General features: G+C 43.7%; 2 protein-coding genes across 4 annotated transcripts in view; one reads left to right on the top strand and one right to left on the bottom strand.

Annotated features, from left to right (window-relative positions):
• Window positions 1-20,681, top strand: part of SPNS2 (SPNS lysolipid transporter 2, sphingosine-1-phosphate) — a 92,317-nt gene extending 71,636 nt beyond the window's left edge. Inside the window, exons 11-14 of one of the 2 annotated variants that reach the window (XR_011905607.1) lie at window positions 8,472-8,635; window positions 9,212-9,294; window positions 18,706-18,752; window positions 20,543-20,630. Coding sequence is in view for 1 of the 2 variants with exons in the window: in XM_072353366.1 (XP_072209467.1) it covers window positions 8,472-8,635; window positions 18,706-18,748 (207 nt within the window). In the remaining variant the exon portion in view is untranslated. Of the gene's footprint in view, window positions 1-8,471; window positions 8,636-9,211; window positions 9,295-18,705; window positions 18,753-20,542 lie in introns of both variants that reach the window. The other variant, XM_072353366.1, reaches the window with a different exon arrangement.
• A 297-nt stretch (window positions 20,682-20,978) lies between these two features.
• MYBBP1A (MYB binding protein 1a) overlaps window positions 20,979-22,065 on the bottom strand; it is a 39,088-nt gene continuing 38,001 nt past the window's right edge. Inside the window, exon 28 of one of the 2 annotated variants that reach the window (XM_072353364.1) lies at window positions 20,979-21,974. The gene's annotated coding sequence lies outside the window, so the exon portion shown is untranslated. The remainder of the gene's footprint in view (window positions 21,975-22,065) is intronic. The other variant, XM_072353365.1, reaches the window with a different exon arrangement.

Below are 22,065 nucleotides of genomic sequence, written 5' to 3'. Positions count from 1 at the left end.
TAGCAGCTCTACAGCCCTCTGAAGCTTACATGAACATAGAAATATATATAAGGCTGAATGGATCAAAGGAATGAGAAATATCTCAAGAGAATTAATAAATAAAATTTGGCTTAGTCTTTATTTACTTCAACATTCTTGGCACCCCAGGAGAAATTATCTTATTTTAGAAAGTATTTGAAAGTCACAAGAACAAATGAATCACTGCAAGAGGCAGCTCTGTGCAGGCAGACAGCACGAGAGAATGGCAGGAGAGAAAATAGAGTGGGGAGTGCTGTGTGCATGGGGACCAGTGGCATTGAGGGGCAGGGTCTGAGATGCAGGAGAGGCTCCCAGGTGACTGCTGAATGTTCTTTCTTTTTGTTGCACACATCCAGGAGGAGTGGTGAGGACCTGGAATGATTGCAGTTAATCTTAAAGGTTGCCCAGGGCTCTTTGGTGTCACAGGTAGAAAAGGACTTTGACTGTAGAAATAATGCGTCCTGCCCTTCTGGTATTCAGAGAGCAAGCAAGTTGTGATTTACTTAAGGATGCCTGCTGAAATATGTTTAAGCTCAATTTAATGGCTGCCTTGGGCTGTCTTTAGACTTGGAAAATATTAATTATGATTTTGAATTACTCCTTTCTAAAGCTTGTAGTTATTGGGCAGTTCTTGCCTGGAAGGAGGGTACCCATGTGCAAGCTTTCTTGGCAGGGAGCAGGAGGGAAGCACTCGTGTCACAGAAAGCACCGGCATCCATTTCTGTGGCTCTGAAAGGCTTGTCTGACTCATGCTCCCTGTGCTCCTTGGACTGAAAGGTCAGCTGGAGCTTTTCAGTGCCACAGAAAATTCAGCCTCCTAATCACTCAGAGTGCATCTGAGATCCTCAAGGTCTGCCATCTCTTCTGACTGCTTACAACTCCCCCTTGCAGCTCTCTCACTCAACAAGCAGTGTTTGGATCCAAATATGGCTGAAGTCTTACACAGTAATGGCAAGTTCACAGTGAGATTCCTTCCAGCAGTGCTCTTAGTAAAGAACTGGATACCCATGTCCTTGAACAACTAAGCTGTGTCAGCCAGTTGTCTGCATTTGCTGGGTACCAATAAAAGTCCTATTGATCTTATAATCCTCATGTAGAGCATAGAAGGTACTTAACAGCTGCAGCCCTACATCAGTGACTGCTCCCTTGCTCTGTGCCATGCCATAAAAGTTCAAGGTCAGACTCAGGTTTTTCTATAATCTCCCATGCTTCCAAATCTGGCCGTACAGCTACATCTGAAAACTGCTTTGCATTCTGGCAGTTTCTTATAATCTCCAAAAGTGCCAGATATATGTTAGTGTTTAAAAGCTAGAAAGAAGGAAGTGTGTATGTGTGGCTGTTTTTCATGTCGTTAAATATCAATAACCCTTCTTATGCTAAAACGTCTGAAGGTTTTCTTACAAAGAAGCTATGCAAATACAGTCTTAGGGTAGCAGCTGTAATTTGCAAAGGTTTTCCTGCCCGTTAAGCACTGAGATCAATTGCTATAAATCAGTGCTGCCCATCCATTCACAAATAAGAATAGATGCTGCTGCACTATTTTATTAGATGTGGTAGTTTCCCTTCCTAGATATCAGTAACTTTCTCAGGACCTTTGTGATGATCTGCAGAATTTAAATGATTTCCATTTAATGGCTTGGGGCGTAACTCTATACTTTGTTCCTAAGGTAATTTCAGCTGTTCTGCACATTAGACCTCCATATCTTTGTACTTATTCTTTCCCTCTTCAATGTGTGTCAAGCACTTTCCAGCATTGCTTTCCTCTTCCAGGCTTGCCTTGCTTCTAGTCTTGGCTGTACTGAGAATCAGGCACCTACTGCAGGCTTTGCTCTCTCTCTAAATGTACCAGAGAAACTGCTGTTGTGGGCACATGCTGTCCTGGCTGTTCTGCTGCTTTGTCTATTCTGTTAGCTTGCAGCTTTATTAAATTCTTCCACATCTTCCCTCTGCAATCATCCATCAGGGCTAGGGATTGAAACCTGCCTGTTTCTGTCACTTGGCATCATCGACACATGAGGTCATCCTTCACTTTTCTCCCTTCCCCATCTTTCTTATGTGAGTAGGTCAACAAACTGGGTCTAGTGAGCCACTTAAATAGCAAGAATGCTAATGACCTTCTTTTGGCAAGTAGTTAGAACAGTGTTAATTATCTTCGGTGCAGAGTATCAAGAAGGCACATCAGCATTTGATCAGGGACAACTGGAAAAACTGTAGTAAATGCAGTAGCTGAGATACTGATTTCATAACAGTTGTAACTGGGGGTGCAGACAGAACAGCCTTCTGGTGCCAATTTGAGACAGTCTTATTGTGGAACTGAATACGACAATGTTTATCCATCCTGATAAATGCTATATATGTATAGAAAATAGTTCTGCATGAACAGACTTGCCTGTTTGGGGAAGCTGAATTTCTGCATTATGGTTTAAAATTAATATCTTGTAGTTTAAAATGCTGTGGCTGCTCCTCAGTAGATCTGTGGACATGGTTACTCTGGAATAACATTCTTTCCTGTTCAGCCTGCTATATTAAAACAGGCCGCTGGTCTGTTGGGGCTCAAATCACTCTTGTCTGACTTGCTTAAAAACAGGGCACTGGAATAAAGTGGATCATTGTGATGTGATGCTGCAGTTTGGGCTTTCAGTCCCTGTTTGACCTGTACAGCCATTCCTCAAATACAGCCCATTATGTGCTTGCTGGTGATTATGTAGTGCTGTTTCTTCTGCCAAAGCAGGGTGTGAAATGAACTTAAGTTCAAAAAGGCAAAGAATATCCTGCAAGAAAAATGTGTGAATTATTCTCCCAGCATCACTGTGTTTTATGGACTATCAGGAGATATTCCATTGCTGTTGTGCAATGAAGGATAGAGGAAAGGTCTCAGTCCTGTTGCCTGCAGCATGTCACATTACAGGAAAGCCACCTCCATTTTTGCCAAGGACACTTTTCAGTGAGTGTCTGCACAAGTGGTTGTTCATTTTTCAGGGCTTGCTGCTTTCTATGAGGCAGAATGAAGTTTTCAGTGAACATTCCTTGTAAAAATGAATCAAATCTTTGCATTTATCCAGATTTCTTTCCCTTCTTATGATGATGAATCCCTGCAGGCATTCAAGGCCAGGCTGGATGTGGCTCTGGCCAGCCTGGTCTGGTGGTTGATGGCCCTGCACAAGGCAGGGGGTTGAAACGAGATGGTCGTTGTGGTCCTTTTCAACCCAGGCTATTCTAGTCTATGTGACACTGGAAAGGAAATACTGCAAAACCCTCATCCTTATTAACTGTTTCTTCAAGCAGTAACGTTACATTGAGGATTTCTATGGTCCTGGCTGAGCTGAGTAATAAAAAGACTCCTCCATGGCATGGCCACAAAAAAGGAAGAAATAAGCACCTGGAAATCAATCCACACAGGATTTATCTTGTTGCAATGAGCTGATAAGCCTTCTGCTCCTTCTGACTCAGCAACAAACAAGATTTAAATCTGCCCTAAAAAAAACCCAAATGACTTCCCATATATGAAGTGCTCTTTGCCAAGGGTTCACAGCCTGTTGATGCAGCTTTTCTGTTTGTTTTTGTTGTTTCTTTTTTTCCCCACAGTTTCTGTGTGCCTGTCATTTCCTGCACCTTTGGTTGGAAGTGCAGGTTCTCAGTATTACTGATAAATGGACAGTAAAATTATGTACAAGTACCTCATCAAATTAAGCCCAGAAATCCAGAGCTGATCTGTTCCATTCAAGCGTTTCAAGCTCTGTTCCATCTGCTCTTTTTCAGTGTGCTAAAAGTCTTTCCCACCCGGTTCTTTCTCAAGTTACCAAGGACCTTGTAAACTCCCAACATGGACATACGGTTTTCATGGTGCTGGGCACATTTCAGAATGAGATGTCTGCTTTCTGCAAGTGCTTCTTGCTGCTGATTCACAAGCATTATGTTGTTGCAGTGAGCAGCAGGGAAGATGGTGATGGATATCCGTTCTGCAAGGAAATTAGTGTGCAGAGAGCAGTTGATCCTCACAGGAAAGCACTAAGAGGTGCCTAGTGCCCAATCTGCACAAGGAATGAGCAATAGCAGTGTAAATCATCCCAATCCTAGCTAAGCACTGCTGCGGTTGGGACTGTGCTTATAAAACACTTTTGGATTAGTGTTCACCCTCCTGAGGCAGTACCAGCACCATGTACAGATCTGGACAGCCACACTGGCTGTATCCACTCACTGCTGGGCACAGAGCTCATATGTGGACAGAGCAGCCCCACAACCCCACGCTGTGACCCATTAGTAGAAGTTCATCTGTTTCATGACTTTCCTTCCTGGGATGTTCAGCCACACAAGGGGTCTGTGCCTCTCCTAGATGCTAAAAGTGGAGGCAAGTGCTGCTCTAGTACCAACAGACGTACCAAGACCATTTGTTAGCTTTAAAAGCAAAACCTTGGATTGAGTATTTTAACTTTCTGAGGCCCATTCAAGGCAGCACTCTGCTGATCTTAGGGGGGCTGCAAGTGTATAAACAGATGAGCAGCCCAGGAATTCTTGTTATGGGTCATGCAGGGCAAGTCCCAGGTGCCATGCACAGATGCAGGGTATTGATATTGTCACCATAGCAAATCTGGTTGTGATCCCAGAAGGGCACATTTAAGATTGAACAGGATGTTCAACTTTTTTAATCTCCATCATCCAGACATGCCAATGTTAAAATTGAAATTACTTTCAGAACGTAATTGCTTTTATCTTTCTGCGGTTTTCAGAGCTAGTATCATAAAACAGTCGGCTTTACTTCCTCTTTTACAACGTGTCTCTCACACCATTTAGCACAGCACATGGACACACACTCTGAATTCAGAGAGGATGAGTCCCCAACATCTGTGGGGTTACCAGGAGTGCTATGGTAAGGAAATGTACTGAAGAGGTGAACCAGAGAGAACCTGGCCTGTATCAAACTGGTAATAGTAAAAACCAGATACTGCAGTGGAAATATCCGTTCACGTAGCAAGATGGGTGCCAAGGAGTGAAGTCAGGAATTCAGAAAAATCAAGCAATTGCAGAGAAACTGAGATGTACCTTTCAGCAAATAAGAAGAGGCAGCTGAAATGATTTCAAAGATGCTACCATCATGTTGTATAGTAAGGGCATCTGTAATTGAACTGCTCATGCTGTTCGGGCAGCAGAGTATCATAGGAGCAAGCTGTATTTCTACAGGCTTCATAGAAATGTAATTAAGTTTTGCCTTTTCCTGCACTGTCTTCTGCAGTCCGACTGAGACGCAGTCAGAGGTTTGGGCTGTGTTGGATCAGCCTGCTGGAGCCGTACTGTTGTTCTCTGGGAAGTGGGCATTTCCTTCAGATGGACTCCAGCCAGCGGACTGCCGCCCACTGAACACATGTCGTTTGTATGCCATGATAAAATGCCATCAGCTGAAGTTAATTTAGCTCAGTCATCCCTCTTGATCTGAAATCCGTGTTAGTGAGGGAAAAGATGTGAAGTTTCGTGCTTAGGGTGCTATCAAATACTTGCAAAACTTGCAAAGCAGCAGAAGGACTCACTGATTTTCTACCCCCAGGTTTCGGGTAAAGGTTTCTTCAGTTGGTTTCTTTTTTGCTAGTTAACAAGTGGCAAAGCAAGAAAGGAATCCCATACATGACTCTGTGCTGAAGAACTGGCACTGACTGTGCATGCAGCACCCACTTTTTGTTACTTGTGATAGAGAGAAGACACTGAATATGATGAGAGATTGAGTTTGCCAACACAGTGCTATCATTTCAAGGAATCTGAAAGCCAAAAACTGGCAAGATCACTTGGCAAACAGTATGTCATTCTTGGAGCACAAGTCTGTCATTATGTCCTGTGTCCTTCAGAGAAGAGATGCCAAAGTTCCAGTCTGAGCAGGTGGCTTGTAGCTGAGTAGAGCAAAACAACACAGAACAGTGACTGTAAGTTAATAGCAAAACCAATATCTGAGTCCTGAAATGCAGAGATGGGTGGGGGGGTTCTATAGAACCTACATGAGAAAGCTATATGGCTTGATGGGTGGAATTGTACCTTGGATAGGGAGAAACACTGTTGATCCTACAGTGCACACTTAGAGAGAATGGAGGGTTAAAAGTGACAAAGGTAGCAGATTCAGGGTTAACAAGATTGGTTGGTACAAAAGGTCAGTAGAATGCCTTAGGAAGAGCGGAGTGGAGCAAGGTGTGTTGGGAGTTTTATTTATTGGAGTCTTTACATTTCCAAAGCTGTTTTTTAGCTCAGGATGTCACATCATCCATGCCGAGCCTTTCATCAGCCACTGGTGATTTATCATGTCAATTTGTTGAGTGATTTGTTGTCTGGTCCTTTTGGAGGATAACTGTATCCATTCCCAGTAATGAAATTTCTCAGTTTCTATTGTAGAATGGCCTCAATTCTGGCTATTGTACACAGAGGGGCTGATTCAGTGTGGAATTTTGGTTCATAATGAAGCATAAGGGAAACATGGGCAACTAAGGTCTCTGAATACAAGAGGGAATCAATTACCAACTGAAGTCCCTGTCTTCTGAATGCAGTGCATGTTCTGTTGATTTCCTATGGGTGTGTTCTTTTCATGTTCAAGACTTTTTGCTATGTTTAATAAGTCTCTCAGACTTATAGCCACTGTTGTTTGCTTTTCAATCTTAGGACTTGTTTACCCATCGGTTCTCACTTGAGACTTGGTGATAATGCTCTTGTTTTTCCTCGTGTGTATTATATACTGTGAATTAAGTTCTCTGGGAGGCCAGGAACGCTTCCTTCGCCTATATCCCATGCACTGAAATTTTCTCCTCCAACTTTTATAGAGCAGGGAATGAAGCAATGAAGCCTGGCTAAAAACCTACAGCCATTTCCTTAGAAACACTCTTCTGGTGCTTATTCACTCATCACTGCTTGACATTGCCCCATCATAACAGTTCTCTGCTCTTTTGTGTGCAGAGCAGCTTCACCTCCTGCATGAGACTGGCTGTTTCTCCTTTCCTTGGCTCTATCAGGAGCCAGGTTGAGCAGTGAGAAGGTTATTAAAATTCTGAGGCCACCAGTGCTCTAAAGTGCCTCCCTGCTGCAGAGCCCTTATAGCACACACTGTGACCTGCTCAGTGGAGTCTCCATGTCAACCTTCTGTGACCTTCTTGGCATCTGTAAGGCATCTCTGAACGCATTTACCTGCCAGGTCAATACAATTGGCTGCAGTGCAGGGCTGTGAACGGGTGATTTCTCCTGGGTGTGATATTTTCTCATGTCGTTTAGTTGTTTCTTTAGATTTAAGCTCTGAATGTTGGATTTTGTTTCTAGTTTGTGTCTGACACCACCCTTTTCATTAGCAATAGTGTGGCACTTTAGGAGACACTGGCTGGTCAAGCCTGGACTGTTTCTGGCACTGATTTGCGTGTGTGCACAGCAATAGGATTTTATGGTGCAAATTCCCTGCAGTCTGTTGGTATAAAGTAGTATTTCTGTCCCAACAAAAGGTCACAGACAAAAGCAGAACTGGACGTTTAAATACACGATGCCTTGAGAATCATCCTCACTTCTGCCACCTCTGTTGATTTATAGAGTGTAAAGTTGTTTGCTGGACAGGAAATATTAAAACGTGATTGTCTCAGCTACAGACTCATTAAATATTACTGAGTTTTAGCAAAAGCTTTTCATAATGAATTAAACACTGCCACTGCATGTCGCCTCTCCTTTGTGTCAGTGCGCACTTGTGTTCACTTTCAGATAATTATGCTTTTTTACTGTCAGAAGATGCGGGTTGCCTTAACCCATGAACTCAGTGGCGTGTGGCTCTTTGGCCCTCATGCGCCAGACTTGGTCTAAGCCCGGGGGGCAGAGAGCAGAAAGTTTGGGAGATTAGATGAGGGAATGAGACCTGTGCCTCAGATAAAACCATACACAAGGTCTGCCTCTGGAAAGTGAATGGGACCCGTGGGTTTTGTTCCACAAAAGACATTTCCACCATCCCACTCAACACAAAGGAGCTGAAAACCTCCTTTTGCTGGAAGGTAGGTAAAGATATAGGAGTAAGCAAGACTTCAAAGAAATTGCAGAGGATTGATCACTACCTCACTGAGCAAGCAATGCTGGTGAGGCAGCATCAGCACACCAGGAGGTCTGCTCAGTACAGCAAGGCTGGACACCCACTGGTTCAGTCACGGAGGTAGAAGATGGAGAGGGATGTGGGAAGACTAACAGCTCAGGCAGAGAGTGACAGGGTGAGGAGGAGCCCTGCTGTGCTGCTCACTGTGTGAGTTGCCCAGGCTCCAGAGTGCAGAATAATGACGTGTGGAAGGCTAAAGCATACATAGAGGACATCTTGCCTCTTCTGAACAAAGCCTTCCATTTTAAACTGCGTGCATATGTTCAGTAGGTGGTTGTTTAGGGAGCTCTGTTCCCTCAGCATTATAATGTCTATTTGCATCTAAGTGACTAATTTTTATTTTATTTTTTTTGCCCTTCTCTTGTAGATCTCGGATCTGATACGACAAAGCACAAAGGAGTCCCCGCTCTGGGAGTTCCTCAGCTTGGGGTATGCACTCATGCTCTGCCCATTTGTCGTTGTCCTAGGAGGGATGTTTTTCCTGGCCACAGCCCTCTTCTTCCTCAGTGACCGAGCCAAAGCTGAACAACAGTGAGTAACCTGGCAAATACAAATGGGGAGGTACCAAAGCCTGTATTCTTTCTTGACAATTATGCTTGTACTCTTTCCTTGGGCCTTGGTCCTTCCAGGTAAAGGATGTTGGGTTGTATGCAAAGAACCTCAGCTCAGCAAAGTGCATGAGGCTGCACGAAGCACAGGGGCTTGTGTCACGCTGGCTGGGCATCCTTTACATGCTTCTGCTCTGGTGGATCTCAGTTACTGGCCTTGTGGCCTGGAGGGGAGCACAGTACTTGAGATCACTGATCCCTTTTACCCTTGCGTGAGCATGCATAGACCAGGCCATCTGTGGTGAGCGGATGCTGTATGCTGGCACCTGTAGACTGCTAGGTGAAGAGCAAGAGATACCTCACAGAGCTTGGTGGTCACCTTTGAACACACGGTCCCATCTCAGACCCTTGTACCCTGCTCACTACCTCCAATATACCGGAACAGCAGAGAAGGAAGAAAGCTGTGTATGTGGGGACATAAATGCTCAAGGCTCGCTGTGCTGGTAGTATTTCCCGGTCCCTTATTGCAGCTTTTTAAAAAAAAGCTACTGTTTTTCAGTAATGAAACCGATTCGGACCACCTCACGGTTGGCAACTACAGTAATTCAGAAGACGCTTCCACATGACACACACACTCCTGGGGTTAGTCTCTTTCTCATAATTGTTGAACAATAGAGTATCTGTGTATAAAGTCATGCTGAATACGTGGGCAAGTGACTAGTGTGGTGTTGACTGGAAGCTGCCTTTGCCTTGCTTCCACTGGGAGGAGGAGGTGGTATCGTTTCTGTGACACGGCTGAGGGGCTTTTGCACTGATTGAAGAACAACAGGCTCAGATTGTGATGTCAGCGCTGCATCCACATCAGTGTGAACTTTGTGTGACTGAGTTTGCCTGTTGTATTGGTTTGATGACACAGATGTAGATATGTGGGGCAGAAAATCGTGATGTGGATATGTGAGGAGCCTATGGCAGTTCTGCAGACAAAGAGAGCAGGGTATGCTTTACTGTACATTGAACAAAGTGGCTCTGGCATGTCATTGTCACTAGATATGATACAACTACAAGGAAAATGAGGTGTTTGGAGTTGACATAAGTGCCTAAATGGTTTGGGTGTTATTCTCCGGCTCGCACTGTCATATCCATTGAATGCAGGAGATTTGGAAGCAGTGTCATAGGTGGTGTTTGTGTGCCTCTAAGAGCAGTCCCGCCTTCCTCTTACTAACACATACAAATATCAGAGAAAGGAAAGTTTTTCCACTTCCTGGAGACCATAGGTATCTATTCCACCTGTAGTGAAGTATTAAAATGTGCTGCAGAGAACAAGACCTCACCTGTGTATCTGGTAAGGAGGTTAAGCCTTGCACAGTTGAACTTCAGCATGGCTTTGTGGATGGTGTGACTGATGTGTGCCTGGTTTTCTATCATCTGCATATAAAGGCTTTAAGCTGCAGTCATTGAAGCTAGATGTTAGAGGTTAGGAAGATCTCCTTATGAGAAAGAAGAGGTAAATGGTACAGCAGATTGTCTGGAGAAAACATGAAACCTGTTTGAGTTCCTGAAGGCCCCCCATGCCTGCAGAGCCAGGAGGATGGCAGCTCTCTGGCTGCTCTCCAGCTCTGCTCCTACACAAATGAGCTGTATACGCAAGTTTATGTAACGGTCCCTCGGGGACATGGCAAGATGAACAGAAGTTTCTAGGTGCTCAAGGTGACTTTTTTTGCAGCAGCAGGGAGCCAAAAGTTCGATCTGTTGATAGAGCAGTGAGTAGCAGAGAGATCATGTCCCTCAGTTCTCCTTATTCCTGCACAGATGTGTTCTCTTTTATCTATTGCTGTAGACAGCCAGAGCAGATTCGGTTATGTCAAAACTGTACCAGCTTTCCCACCACTCATCGGCCCACTGAAGAAACTTACCTAGTCAGGCTTCAGACTTGATTTTGCTCCACTCTTTGCATCTTTCAGTTGCCTAATCTGATTCACGCTCATCTATGAACTTTGTATTACTCACTGTACTGTAGCAAACTGCCTGAGATTCAGAGGGAGAACAGTTGTCACAAATAAAGGCTAACAAAATGATTTCTCTCTGCTGCACTCTTTCTAGATATGCCCACTCCCATGTTAAAAATACTCTGTCATCTTACCACCAGATTCCTGGAGAGTGCAGCTTAACTCAAGTTTGACACATTGCTGAACAGTGAGGCGGTATCTTTACCATTGTTGGCAGCTGCTGAGTAAGGCTTCTGTCCATGCCATGTTCAGTGGGATCTGTGCTGTCGACTGGGTCCTGTCTGCTGCTGCTGATAGGCTCAGTGGTCTCCTTGGAAGAATTTATGGGGGAGGATTTGTTATTAGCTGCGTGCTTTCCTGGGAGAGAAAAGACAACTGGGTGCTTTGCTATTAGCAGCTTATAGCTCCGTGCTGGATTTAAACCTGACGTCCAGCTCCCACCTATCTGACAGGCCATCTGTACTTGGCACTGCACACCTTTGGCAAGGATAGCTCTCTGCCTGGCAAATCCTCTTTCATATCCTACCTATTACTCGCTGGATATGGGGGAATTTCTTCTTTGCCTTGTTTTCTCTCCACAGTCAGTCGTGCTGCTCAGGCCACAGGACTTGGAAATGTGCTTTGCCAAAAGAAATCAATTAACCTGCAGGAATCACAAACACTGGTGTCACACGCCAGAGATTAAACTCATTCATCACCAGTGGGGTCAGGGCACACGGGCCAGATGTCACAGACCTATCTAATGAACTAATATGGAAGCAAAGAAGTGTAACACCACTCTCTGCTGCCTTGCTCTGCCTATGGAAATGAAGCTTTCTCTGCTTCAATTCAACGCTTCTATGAAAAGTAGTTCAGATGTTTTTTCATTTGTTTCTTCCTTTGTGTAATGGTCTCTGGGTGTTTGCTTTGAGATAATTTCTTCTTCCAGGCAGGACAGCAAACCAGCATAGCAACCCCACTTTCCTGTAAAGCTTTTTCCAGTTTCCACCACACTTCCTTTCAAAAACAGAATTTCCAGGCTTTCAGTGCCTAATGGTGTTTTTACACTACTTTTGTCATTACCACCATTCTTGGCATATTTTGAGCATTATTTTTTTTTAGCACAGGAATTCCAGCCAACAAGGATGCCCCCTCACAAAAACACTCAGGAAAAAAGAAATTCTTTGTACTGAGACTCTTTTCTTTAAAAAAAAGTCCTGATTCTTTGACAATAGCCTTCGTACTGTCTGTGCAGCCTGACAGCTTAAAGAGGCATTAAGTCAGTTTAGGACTAGCAGAGAACACAATGCAGTACTTCACTCCGTAATGTAATCCAGTCATTTTTGGTGCAATTTTAAAAACACAAGTTTACCCTCAGCTTTCTAAAGTGATGAGAGAGAGAAAATGGTTAGAGAATAGTCTCTGTAATGGCTCCTATGCACTAGAAGTGATAAATACATGAGTTCTTTTTGAAACCACTCACCTACACTGTTTGTCCATCCAGGTCTGGAGTTCTGTGGTGCCATCATGTTTTCTTGCCAAACACAACTACATTTGTAGTGCTTGTGACATTCAAGTTATAGCTGTAGGTGCCCTGGAAGACAGTGTGTGCAAATACAGTATCTTGCCATGGCAGAGCCCTGCATAAACCCATCAGCAATCTGATGACCATCACTGGTATCTGGGCAGTTCTGGAAGGTTATCAGCCAGAAGGTAACTTCCAGAGGAGCACCTGGGGTACTTCCCACGTTGGGAGTAAGAGCTCAGCACTGCTTAGAACTGCAACTGTAGTTTGTCTGTCCTCTCCCTTGCCCATAATGCAGATAACTTGAAAAAACAGATTCACCCCAGAGTTGCAGACGAAACGCCAGCAATAGTGCTTGTTAGAAGCAGTGGCTTCACTATTAATTAGGAATAATGTGCTCTATTCATTAGGAAAAGTGAAAAAGTCCTTTCCCCAAGCTCTGACAACTTTCAAGTGCCAGGGCATATAAATCACTGTAATGTAATTATCATGTAGCAGGATTCTTTTCTGGGCAGCTAATGTGAGTGTTGAGCCTCTGGAGTTTTGCTGTGCAATGATTCTGTTTCTGTACAGGCACAAACCTGTGGGACCCCCGATGTTCTGCAACAGGCACAAGTGATTCTACGATCCAGGGTCCTGTCTCCCATGATGTCCACATCCAGTTGTTACTGAGGGAAAACCCAAATTTCCCTCCATTTTATTATGAAAAAGGCTGCTCTGTTCAGGTGTAGAATAACCTACCCCCAAAAAGGTTCTTTTTTCTATATCAATTTTTATTTATTCACTGATTCTATCCCTGGAGGTGTGAGAGTTTCTTTCTTTTTCCCATGCCCACCCAGAGGTACAGCTGGATATCCAAGTTTCGTAACTGTTCCGTCCCTTTCTGCATCCTGCACGATATATGCTGGGTATTTTTGCCAAAGATACAGCAATGCAGATCAGGCAGCAGGATGCAACTGCAGTGTATATCCCTGACGCAGATACAAACAGGAATAAATAGCTGCATTGATGCAGATGGTCAGAACAAAGGAATTTAGATATTTAGCTAGCTGCCCCCCATCACTTCAGAGAGATCTGCAAGCATAAATGGTTTGCCTGTCTGTTGTTTCCATGACTCGTAAAGGTTCGGGCTTATTGTACGGCTCTGGTAGGTCTTTCTTCCTTCATAAAATTAAACGTCTCATTAAAAAAATAAAGTAACACCTTTGATCAGATGTGGGAACTCTAGCTGAGCAGCAGTGGCAATTAACATTTCACTTAAAAAGAGGTGGGTAAACTACTGGAATGAAAAAGCTGACTGCAGACCATATCGTGCAAGATACAAAAAGAACAATTCCTAGTCCATGCATCTTTTGTGCTGTCTTAAACACAGCAAATCTGAAAATTACATTACAGGAAAGATGAGAATAATCCATTTTCAGACTGTCTTCTGCCTCACATCAGGCTTATTTTTAGCCCTTTCTAGAACTAGATATAAAATGATCTCCCAGTTCTCCTATTGCAGCAATTTGAAAGTGTCTGACCTTATTTTTGCTTTGCAGATTCTATTATGTGGGGCAGAGAAAGGACTCACAGCACTGTCAGCCTTCTTTCCTCTGATTTTTGTGTGGCAGCAGTTAGAGACAGAAAGGAACCCATCAAATAACCTCATGTTGCTGTCAGCACAGCAGAAACCCCTCCATTAGTAGTGTAACAGGTACAGCTGGTATGCTAGACTGGTGCATGGCGCGTCCCATCCTGGTCATCTGCATTACTAAGACAAATATACCCTCCATGAAATATTTTAGGATCCTTTGCAAGGTTATCTTGTTTAAAGGAGCTGGATGGAATGCTATTTTAGCCCAGGTAAGATGCCCTCAGCCTTCTGAAGGTATACCAATCTGTAGTAAAAGAAACCTCAAACAAACAGGTTGCAGAGTGTTGTGATGATGAAGGAAGAGAGGCAAGGAGTGTCTTCTGCAGATCACAGTGACACAAAAAACATTCATAGGCTGCAGATGGAATAGGATTAGACAGTTAGATGGTTTATATGGAAACGTGGGGTTAGGAATATGAAGAGGTGGTGAAAATATAAGTAGGTTTTTTTACTGGTGGAACAAAACTCCTTGTAAAACTGTTTTTATTCTCCCCTGTTTACTAGGCATGTTTGTAAATCCATAGATGGAGCAAGCAGATACGAGAATGGAATGGCTTGGGACTGGCTGAATTTTAAATGCTGATTTGTTTTCTTCAGCTGAGAAATGCTGGTTTAATGCAGATGGAAAATATGGTCTCATATTAAAAAAAAAATGCAATTTTGTTTTACTTGCTTTACTCAACCTGCACATTTCCTGCAGGTTATGTTGGAAGATGTCAAGGGTCAGTTTGGTTGTTCACAGACACATTGAGCTGAACTGTGGTCCTTATGCAAAATGCTCACAGCATTTGAAATATGCTGTTCAAGTTAATTGTTGGCAGCAGGAGCTTTGCGTAAGTAGATGCAGAAGGATGGAGCCAGCTGGTGTTGGCATAGCTCTTGCTAAGTGCGAGCTGTGGCTGAGGCTGCAGGCAGAACTTTGTGGCTCTTCAAGCCCATCAGTTCCCCACGTTTGTTGTCCTTTCGAGGTTAATCTCTTTTTGCCATGGAGAAAGGAAAACAGCATCCCCAGACTATTGCAAGCTACTTGTGTGCTGTTCTGCAGCAAAAGGGGAATTTCTTCTCTAAGAGCATCACATCAAGATCTACTTTGAGTCCAACCAGTGTCTTGGCTACTGAATCTCTGCTGTGACCTTCAGGAAGTAAATGCTATCCCTAAAATGCTCATCATGTAAAACAAGATTAAAAGCACTTGCCCACAAAGTGTAAGGGAACTTTACCCGTATGCTCACAATAGATGCAATATGATGCACTGTCATTGCAAAGGGCAGTTCTTGGCATGCAAGGACTTCATCACACAGGAAGGTATTTTAGATTCCTGCTAAGACAATTTCTTTGCTAAGGCTTCCCTGGCACAGGTACGAAAGCTGATGACTGGAGCAACTGAACAGAAGGCAGACTTCCAAGCCAGAAACCCTTTCTGATGCAGAGAAATGGAACAAATAATAAGAACCACAGCCTTGCCAGTCTGTTTCTTGCAGACTGTCACAGTCACAAAACATATTATAAGGGTATTGACTTCTATCTGCAGTAGATGACCTCTTCATGTGAAGAACTGCACGCTCATATTCAAGGCAACAGTGTTAATAATAGACTAATGCACACTTAGCATGAAGGAAATCAGTGGACTTGAGTACTCTGAATCTGGACTGGAGGTATTTGGCAAGGCAGATTTTCGGCAAGCTGTGACTGTGTATGTGTTAGAGTAATTTAATTGTGGCTGGGGCCACGTGCTAGAAAGGACTTGCCCAGACTGCTATTCTCCATTATTTCAGTGCACAGGAGAGTATGATGTTATCCGCATCTTCCATGGCTCTAGACAACTGATCATCTTAACTCTGAGCCCATCATTATCCAGCAGAATTACATACACAGGGACAGATTCAAGCCCGATGTTCTGAGGGCCTCAGAGACCTGCATCTTCAGTAGCTTCAGGAGTCCACATTAGCATACCACTGCAGAGCAGTAAGGCAGACTTCAATTCCATCCAAGTCCTCTGTACCTACTGAGTGCTATTAACTCCTCGTATTCAGATCCGTTCTGTTGCAGCTGCCTGGAAAATAGAAGGAAAGGTTATTCATTTCTTTCTTTATGACAGTGTTCTCCTCTTTTAAGATCTGTGAAAGAAGGTAAATAGAAGCTGACCTATGTTTCTTCCTCTGGGGGCAAACACACAGTCAGCACCTGGATTAAGTGAACAGATGGAAAATAGTAACTGAGTCTGGGCAGCTTTGAGAGGCTGTACTGAACAGAGAGAAAATATGTATTTGCTGTACACAATTATTGTATTCTGTTCAGTAAACCCAGTGATGTGCAGGAAAGAAGGGGATCTAAGCCAACTCATTTCTTTAGTGCAGCTGGCAGAGCACCTGTCACCAGCAGCAAGCAGCTCCTGTCAGGCTGTCCCCATGAGAGCTGCTGCTCAGCACAGACTGAGCCACCTCTTCTGGTGCAATGTTGGTGAGACAAGGCAGCAGTGTCTGCATAGAGTACGAATAATGTGATTTACACATGTGATAACATATGACCAGTGGTTATGTGTGCTTTTAATGAGGTGTTTCCTGGCCTTGTCACTTATCTGTTTGTTTGCTGGCAGGCCAAACTGCACGTTGGGTTTGTGAGGGCGTTGACAGTATGCAGACAATAGTGCAAAATATGAGTGGAATGGTCTGTAAATTTGTGTCCATTTCCCTTCTTTGTTTACTACAATATTAATGTGTTTTGGCAATTGGCTTCAGCAGAGATTTACATGCCCTCCCTTCCACTAAGGCCACCGTCGATCTAGCTGCCCCTGTAGCCCCAACACTCTTGTCTACTGAATGGGCTCTTGTTAGTCAAATAATGAGCTATTTGCAGGTTAGAAGGACCTCACTGAAGCATTTTACTGTTGACTGTAAAAATTAAGTGATGTTAAGTACAGCGGGCTGTGAAAATTAGGACATTATTTCCTAATATGTTTCTCTGTTACAAAAGCCAGAGCCTGACTTGTTTAGACAGCAAGAAAATGGGTTGCATGGCAATCTGCAGGACAGCAGAATATGTGTTTTGTTTAGGTTATGTATAGATAGAATGGTATAGATAGAAGGTGAAAAGGGAAATGTTGGAAATGCTTTTATTCTGACATGGGGTAGAGCACGCATAGATGAGATGTGGGCAGCAAAGCCTCATTCAAAGAGCTGTGCTGGGAACTGTTACAGCACGGGAGAGGCATACAGTGTTACCACAACCCCTAATTACAGTCTGTATTGCAAACTGTAATCTCTTGGTGTCGGTTGGGTAGGTGAGCAGCTACAGCAAAAGGAACAGAGAATTTGGAAAATCATCTCTGCAGTTCCTGAAACTGAACCCAGAGTTATAGCTGACCTGCAAAGGACTCGGCCGCTCATCTGTTATCTTAAATTTGTCATCTTTTTATGCAGTTCTGTAACCAGCTGAGGTGCTGTGAAATTAGATGCATTTTACGCAGCATAAATATTTATCAGCTCTAGAGCATGTAGTTTAATATTAAGCAGACAGTCATATAAATGCTCGAGAATTAGAGATGCTGTCACGTTACATGGAAATAGTTTGATAGGATCTAGAAGAACTATTTGGGTTTGACAGGGGAGGAAATGATGGGGTTAGGAGGAGTCAGTCTCATTTTAACTACTGGGAAAAAAAGAGAAATAAAGAATAAAGCTGTGCAGCTTCTGTTCTTGAAAGGCAATTTGGGTAAGTTTTGTCCCCCTCAGGAAATAACAGAGTGGTTCCCACCCCGTTTTCTTCAAGGAATGAAAACATTCACCATCTTGAGAAAACAATGCGGAGAAAATAGAATAATTTAGGATCTAAAGTTTAGTCAGTAGATACCCCCAGATCAGAAACAACAACCCATCAGCGTGGGGTTATCATCATTAGGAAGACAAGTGGGTGATAAATGAGGATTTATGTCCTCTTTAGGCTTGTTTTCTGAAGTCCATGGAAGACATTCTATCACCTAAGGGAATCTGAAATTATTATTAGCATTTTTGCTTAAAAAATAAGTAAATGCAGAGCTGACCAGCTGCCATTGTAAGCTGAGATGCTGAGCTTCGTTGCAGTCAGGCTGTAAGTCAGTGGCCACTGTTTGCACTACAGTGGTTCAGAAACAATGAAAACTGCCCTCTGTGAAATTTTGGGAGTCTATTTGAGTTCCCAACTCTTCCTACATGATTCCTGAATGTCAATTCTGTCCCCAGCAGGTTCTCACAAGTCTTGTGGGGTCTGATTTCCCATTAAATCTTCTGAATGACTTTCAGGACCAGGTATAAGGGATAAACTCTGTGGGCCTATTGCTGTTTTCTTCCTGGGTCCCCGCAGTGAACACAGGATCCATTCCCCTCGCTGCCCTCAGGGGCAGGAAGGACAGAACAGCATGTTGCAGAGAGCAGCTTCTCCCTGGTGACACTGCAGTCCCCATTGGACCCAATCAGTCACTTGGGAGCAGTTGTCTGGAACAGCAGCAGGTCTTCAGGAGCTGAAAATTGAGACAGCTTTCTTTGTAATTTAACTATTATCAGTGGTGACTGTTTACATTTATGCTGTCAAGTCTGAAGGACACCATTCAAAAGCCATTGTATACACAGTCTTGTTACTGGCTTAGGGAAACAGTTGCTACGTTTGAATGCCTTTGGGGCCTTCCCAAATCCTTGTCAATTAGTGTTGCAATATTACTTGGCATGTTCCAGCAGTTGTCAGAATTGCTATCAGACACCACTGTGAAAGGGTTTCAGCTTTATGCTATGGTGCAGGACAGTTATTAACATCCTGTCTCTTTAGAAACCGTTACGAAACAGGCACCTGGATTTAACAGGCTGGTATGTTGTTAAGAAGTCTATTTCTTAGCTAAGTGCTGCTCTCTCATGTCACTCTTGTTTTCTCTCCTATAGGGTGAACCAACTCGTGATACCACCAGCCTCTGTGAAAGTCTGAGATGGTAAGTGACCCGAACCAGCAAATGGTTTCAAGTTAATCATCGTCTCGTTTCATTTTGTATCGGTTGGAAAGAGGTTAATCTTACACAGCCATGATCTGTAGCTTTGATACCATGTCAGAGCAAATCAAGAACAGGAAAACCAAGGGTCAGCTCAAGTGCCCTTTGTTGCACTGAGTGATTTCCAGAAACCTTGTGCTTTCCTTTTTAAGCAGATAAGGACATGCAACCCCTATCACCCTGAGGAGCACCAGATGTGGTTTGTCCAAAGGCTTTGCCTGAATGTGTCTTGCACTCATAAAGCCTCCTGCTGCTTTGCTCTTAGCCTAAAATCTGCTCACTACCACATGACCATTCCTAGCACATCTCAGACCCAAAATTCTCTGTTGAAAAATGCTTTCTGGAGCACAAGGACTTGTGTGTTGTTGCAAGGACCATCTCCCCTGCAACCCTAAGGCACGGCAGTAAGCCAGAGAGTCCCACTTCCACTGCCCTTTCTTCTCTGCTTTGTTCATGCTATTCTTATCACTTTCCAGCAGTCACAGCACTGCAGCTCAGAGCTGCAACAATTGATAAACACTTCCCAGCAATTTACTGTAGCCAAAATTAATTGAAGCAAGTTTTTGAAAAGATTTCTTCTCTATAAATTAAATGCATTGAAAGACTAATCATAAAATCAGAGCTCAGTAATACACTTAAGAATGGCATTCTGGGGAAATGATTAATTACAATCTCTAGTATAGCAGATGCACTATTTCCACATAGGGGAGTATGTTTTGGCTGATATAATAGACTCACTTGTACCTTGCCCTCTCTTGGCTGGATGTGTGCTCACACATTATCATTTTTCAGCAGCTTTTATACAAAAAATCCTAAAGTCTCAAAAGATTTGAGAGTCAGGACTACATGGGGCAGCTGAGACTCACCTTATAAAACAGAACACCTGCTTCTTGTGCACACTGAAGTTGTTCACTGTCCTTTTTTCCCCTCTTTTGGTCCAATTTTATACCATCTGAGAGAAACCAGGCCATCCTTATAGGGAATTTTTCCATAACCCAGCAGTCACTAATTTTTAAGGTCAGGGGCAATTTCCTGCCTAACATGGAGCAAAGAACCTCTCACAGGAAATCCTGCAGTGAGAGAACTGGTTATCCTTTCCATATAATCTAGGAAACTGCAGGCTGCTTAAATAGTCCACAGCATGCACAAGAGCGATCTCACCAGCCAACAAATGTGCTGATGTTGCTCTTTAAAGCAAGCATAACCAGCAGCACATTGGGAGGAAGCCTTTGTCTGCGTTACAGCAAGACCAATAGCAGAGCTATCGTGCATGTGTGTGCTGGACTGACCTCCCACCCCTGAAATGGGCTCTCCAAAAAACAGCAGTTTTGGAAAAGAAAACTTAAGGTGAGAAGCAGTTTCTCAGTTCTTTGATGAGGATAAAAGCAGCCTAACAAAAGTCAGCCCTGTTATCCTCTGAGCTGTTTGAATCCACAGCACAAACAGTTGTACCTAAACAACTGATGTAAACAAGACCTGGCTGCTGCCTTAAATACTATGGATAGGAGCCCAAACCTGTGGCAGATTTTGCCTGGATCACGGCATCTTTGTGTTTCTCATTCACAAAACCCATAGACTGCTGCCTTCACACCAGCCAAGCTGTGCTAAACTTCAAGTTGCATAAAGGTGAGACCCTTATGTCTCATTCCACCATGGAGGTGGGGTGCGTGCATTCACTGTTACCAGTCAGCTTTCATTACTAGCTCATTTACCACCTTTTTTCTCACTTGTAGTTGAAGGTGAAGGCAACCACGTGTGGACTCCTGCTTCCAACAACAGTCTCAAGCTCAAAGCCCTTCCCCACTGGAAAATGGTGGCTCCCTCAGCTCCACGCCACCTTGGAAGGGCTACGTAGCAGCACCAAATTCACCACGCCACTCCAGCCTGCAGGGTCAGGCACCTGGAGATGAGCAGGGCAGCCTGGAACACAGTGCTTCTTGAGCATAAGGACATCACAGGTTCCTCTGAGCATCTAAAGCAACTCTCCACTGGACCCAAGTGAGTGACTGTAGATTGTGTATATGGTTTTAGTTGTAGCCAATGAAGTCCACATCGTTACAGGACTTCTGTCCTATTGAATGCTGCTGTTTTGCCAGCACTCCCTCACCCAGAGACTGCACTAGTTGGGGACCTATTCTGTACATCACTTTTTCTTTAACACTGAAGGCTCAATTTAGATGATTTTTTATTTAAACATGTCCTAAGATGCTTTATCTGCTAAAGACATTAGATGACAGATATATATATATATATTTAGATAAACAGTTTTTATTTAAATATTTGAAATCTGGAGCTGCCTGTGCAACCATACCAGACATGAATACGTCCACAACTCTCCTCATCTCAGTGCCCTGGTGTCAGGCCCTAGAAGGACACCACGGGAAGAGCTCCCGTGGATGGATGGAACCTGTCACCTGAGGCTGAGCAATAGGACAGAGGAGAGAGTTGCATTGCACTGGGTGTGCTGGTGGTTGTTACAGAAAGGCCCCAAACTTTGGACAGAAATACCGAGGGGCTCCAGATTTTGCTCAGTATACTAAATTCAGCCTTATCTAAGAGGTTCACAGGTTTCTAAAATACCAAAATCCATCTGGCTGAATTGCTTTACCAAGGGCCTGGTAGTGCAATACTGCTGTGCCAGTAACATCATGCTTTGTTTACATGCATATCATGTTACGTGTATTGTCAATGCTAATTCTCCCTCATCAGTATTTTCTGAGCAGGTAGCCAACACTCCACAGTGCTGTTTCCTTTGGAACAATGGTTTATGCATGTCCATCTCCACACACTGTCCTACATTACTCTTAGTGGGGTGCCACTCAAATCATTTATCTTCAAGACACAAGGCCAGTGTCTGAACTGCATAAAAGAGCTTCAAATGCAGAAGAGCGTGGCTGTAAAGCAGTCAGAGCATCATTTCACAAGAGTCTTGTATCTTGCACATGACCTCCAAAAGCCAAATGTATGCTGTGCCAGCTTGATGCTGCAAGAGTGACAGGAAGGAAGGAGAGCACAGAAGAGATGGTTGGTGATTCCACCAAACTGGTCACTACTCCTGCACAGCCAGTGTTGTGAGGGTGACTCCTCTAAAAATACGAGCATTTCCTCTTCATCTGTCACCTAGATCTGGCTACACGAGTAGAGCCGGAAATTTGTGGGCATCCTCTGGAAAAAAGCAAGTGGGTGTTAGAAAAAATAACAAACAGCAAATCCAAAACAATGTTTCGTTTCCCACCTCATGCCCTTCTTTAGATTT

This window comes from Excalfactoria chinensis, chromosome 19 (assembly GCF_039878825.1).
Source record: "Excalfactoria chinensis isolate bCotChi1 chromosome 19, bCotChi1.hap2, whole genome shotgun sequence".
Classification (NCBI taxonomy): domain Eukaryota; kingdom Metazoa; phylum Chordata; class Aves; order Galliformes; family Phasianidae; genus Excalfactoria; species Excalfactoria chinensis.
Note: the sequence above shows the minus strand (reverse complement) of the source record. Positions and strands in the feature narration are given on the sequence as shown.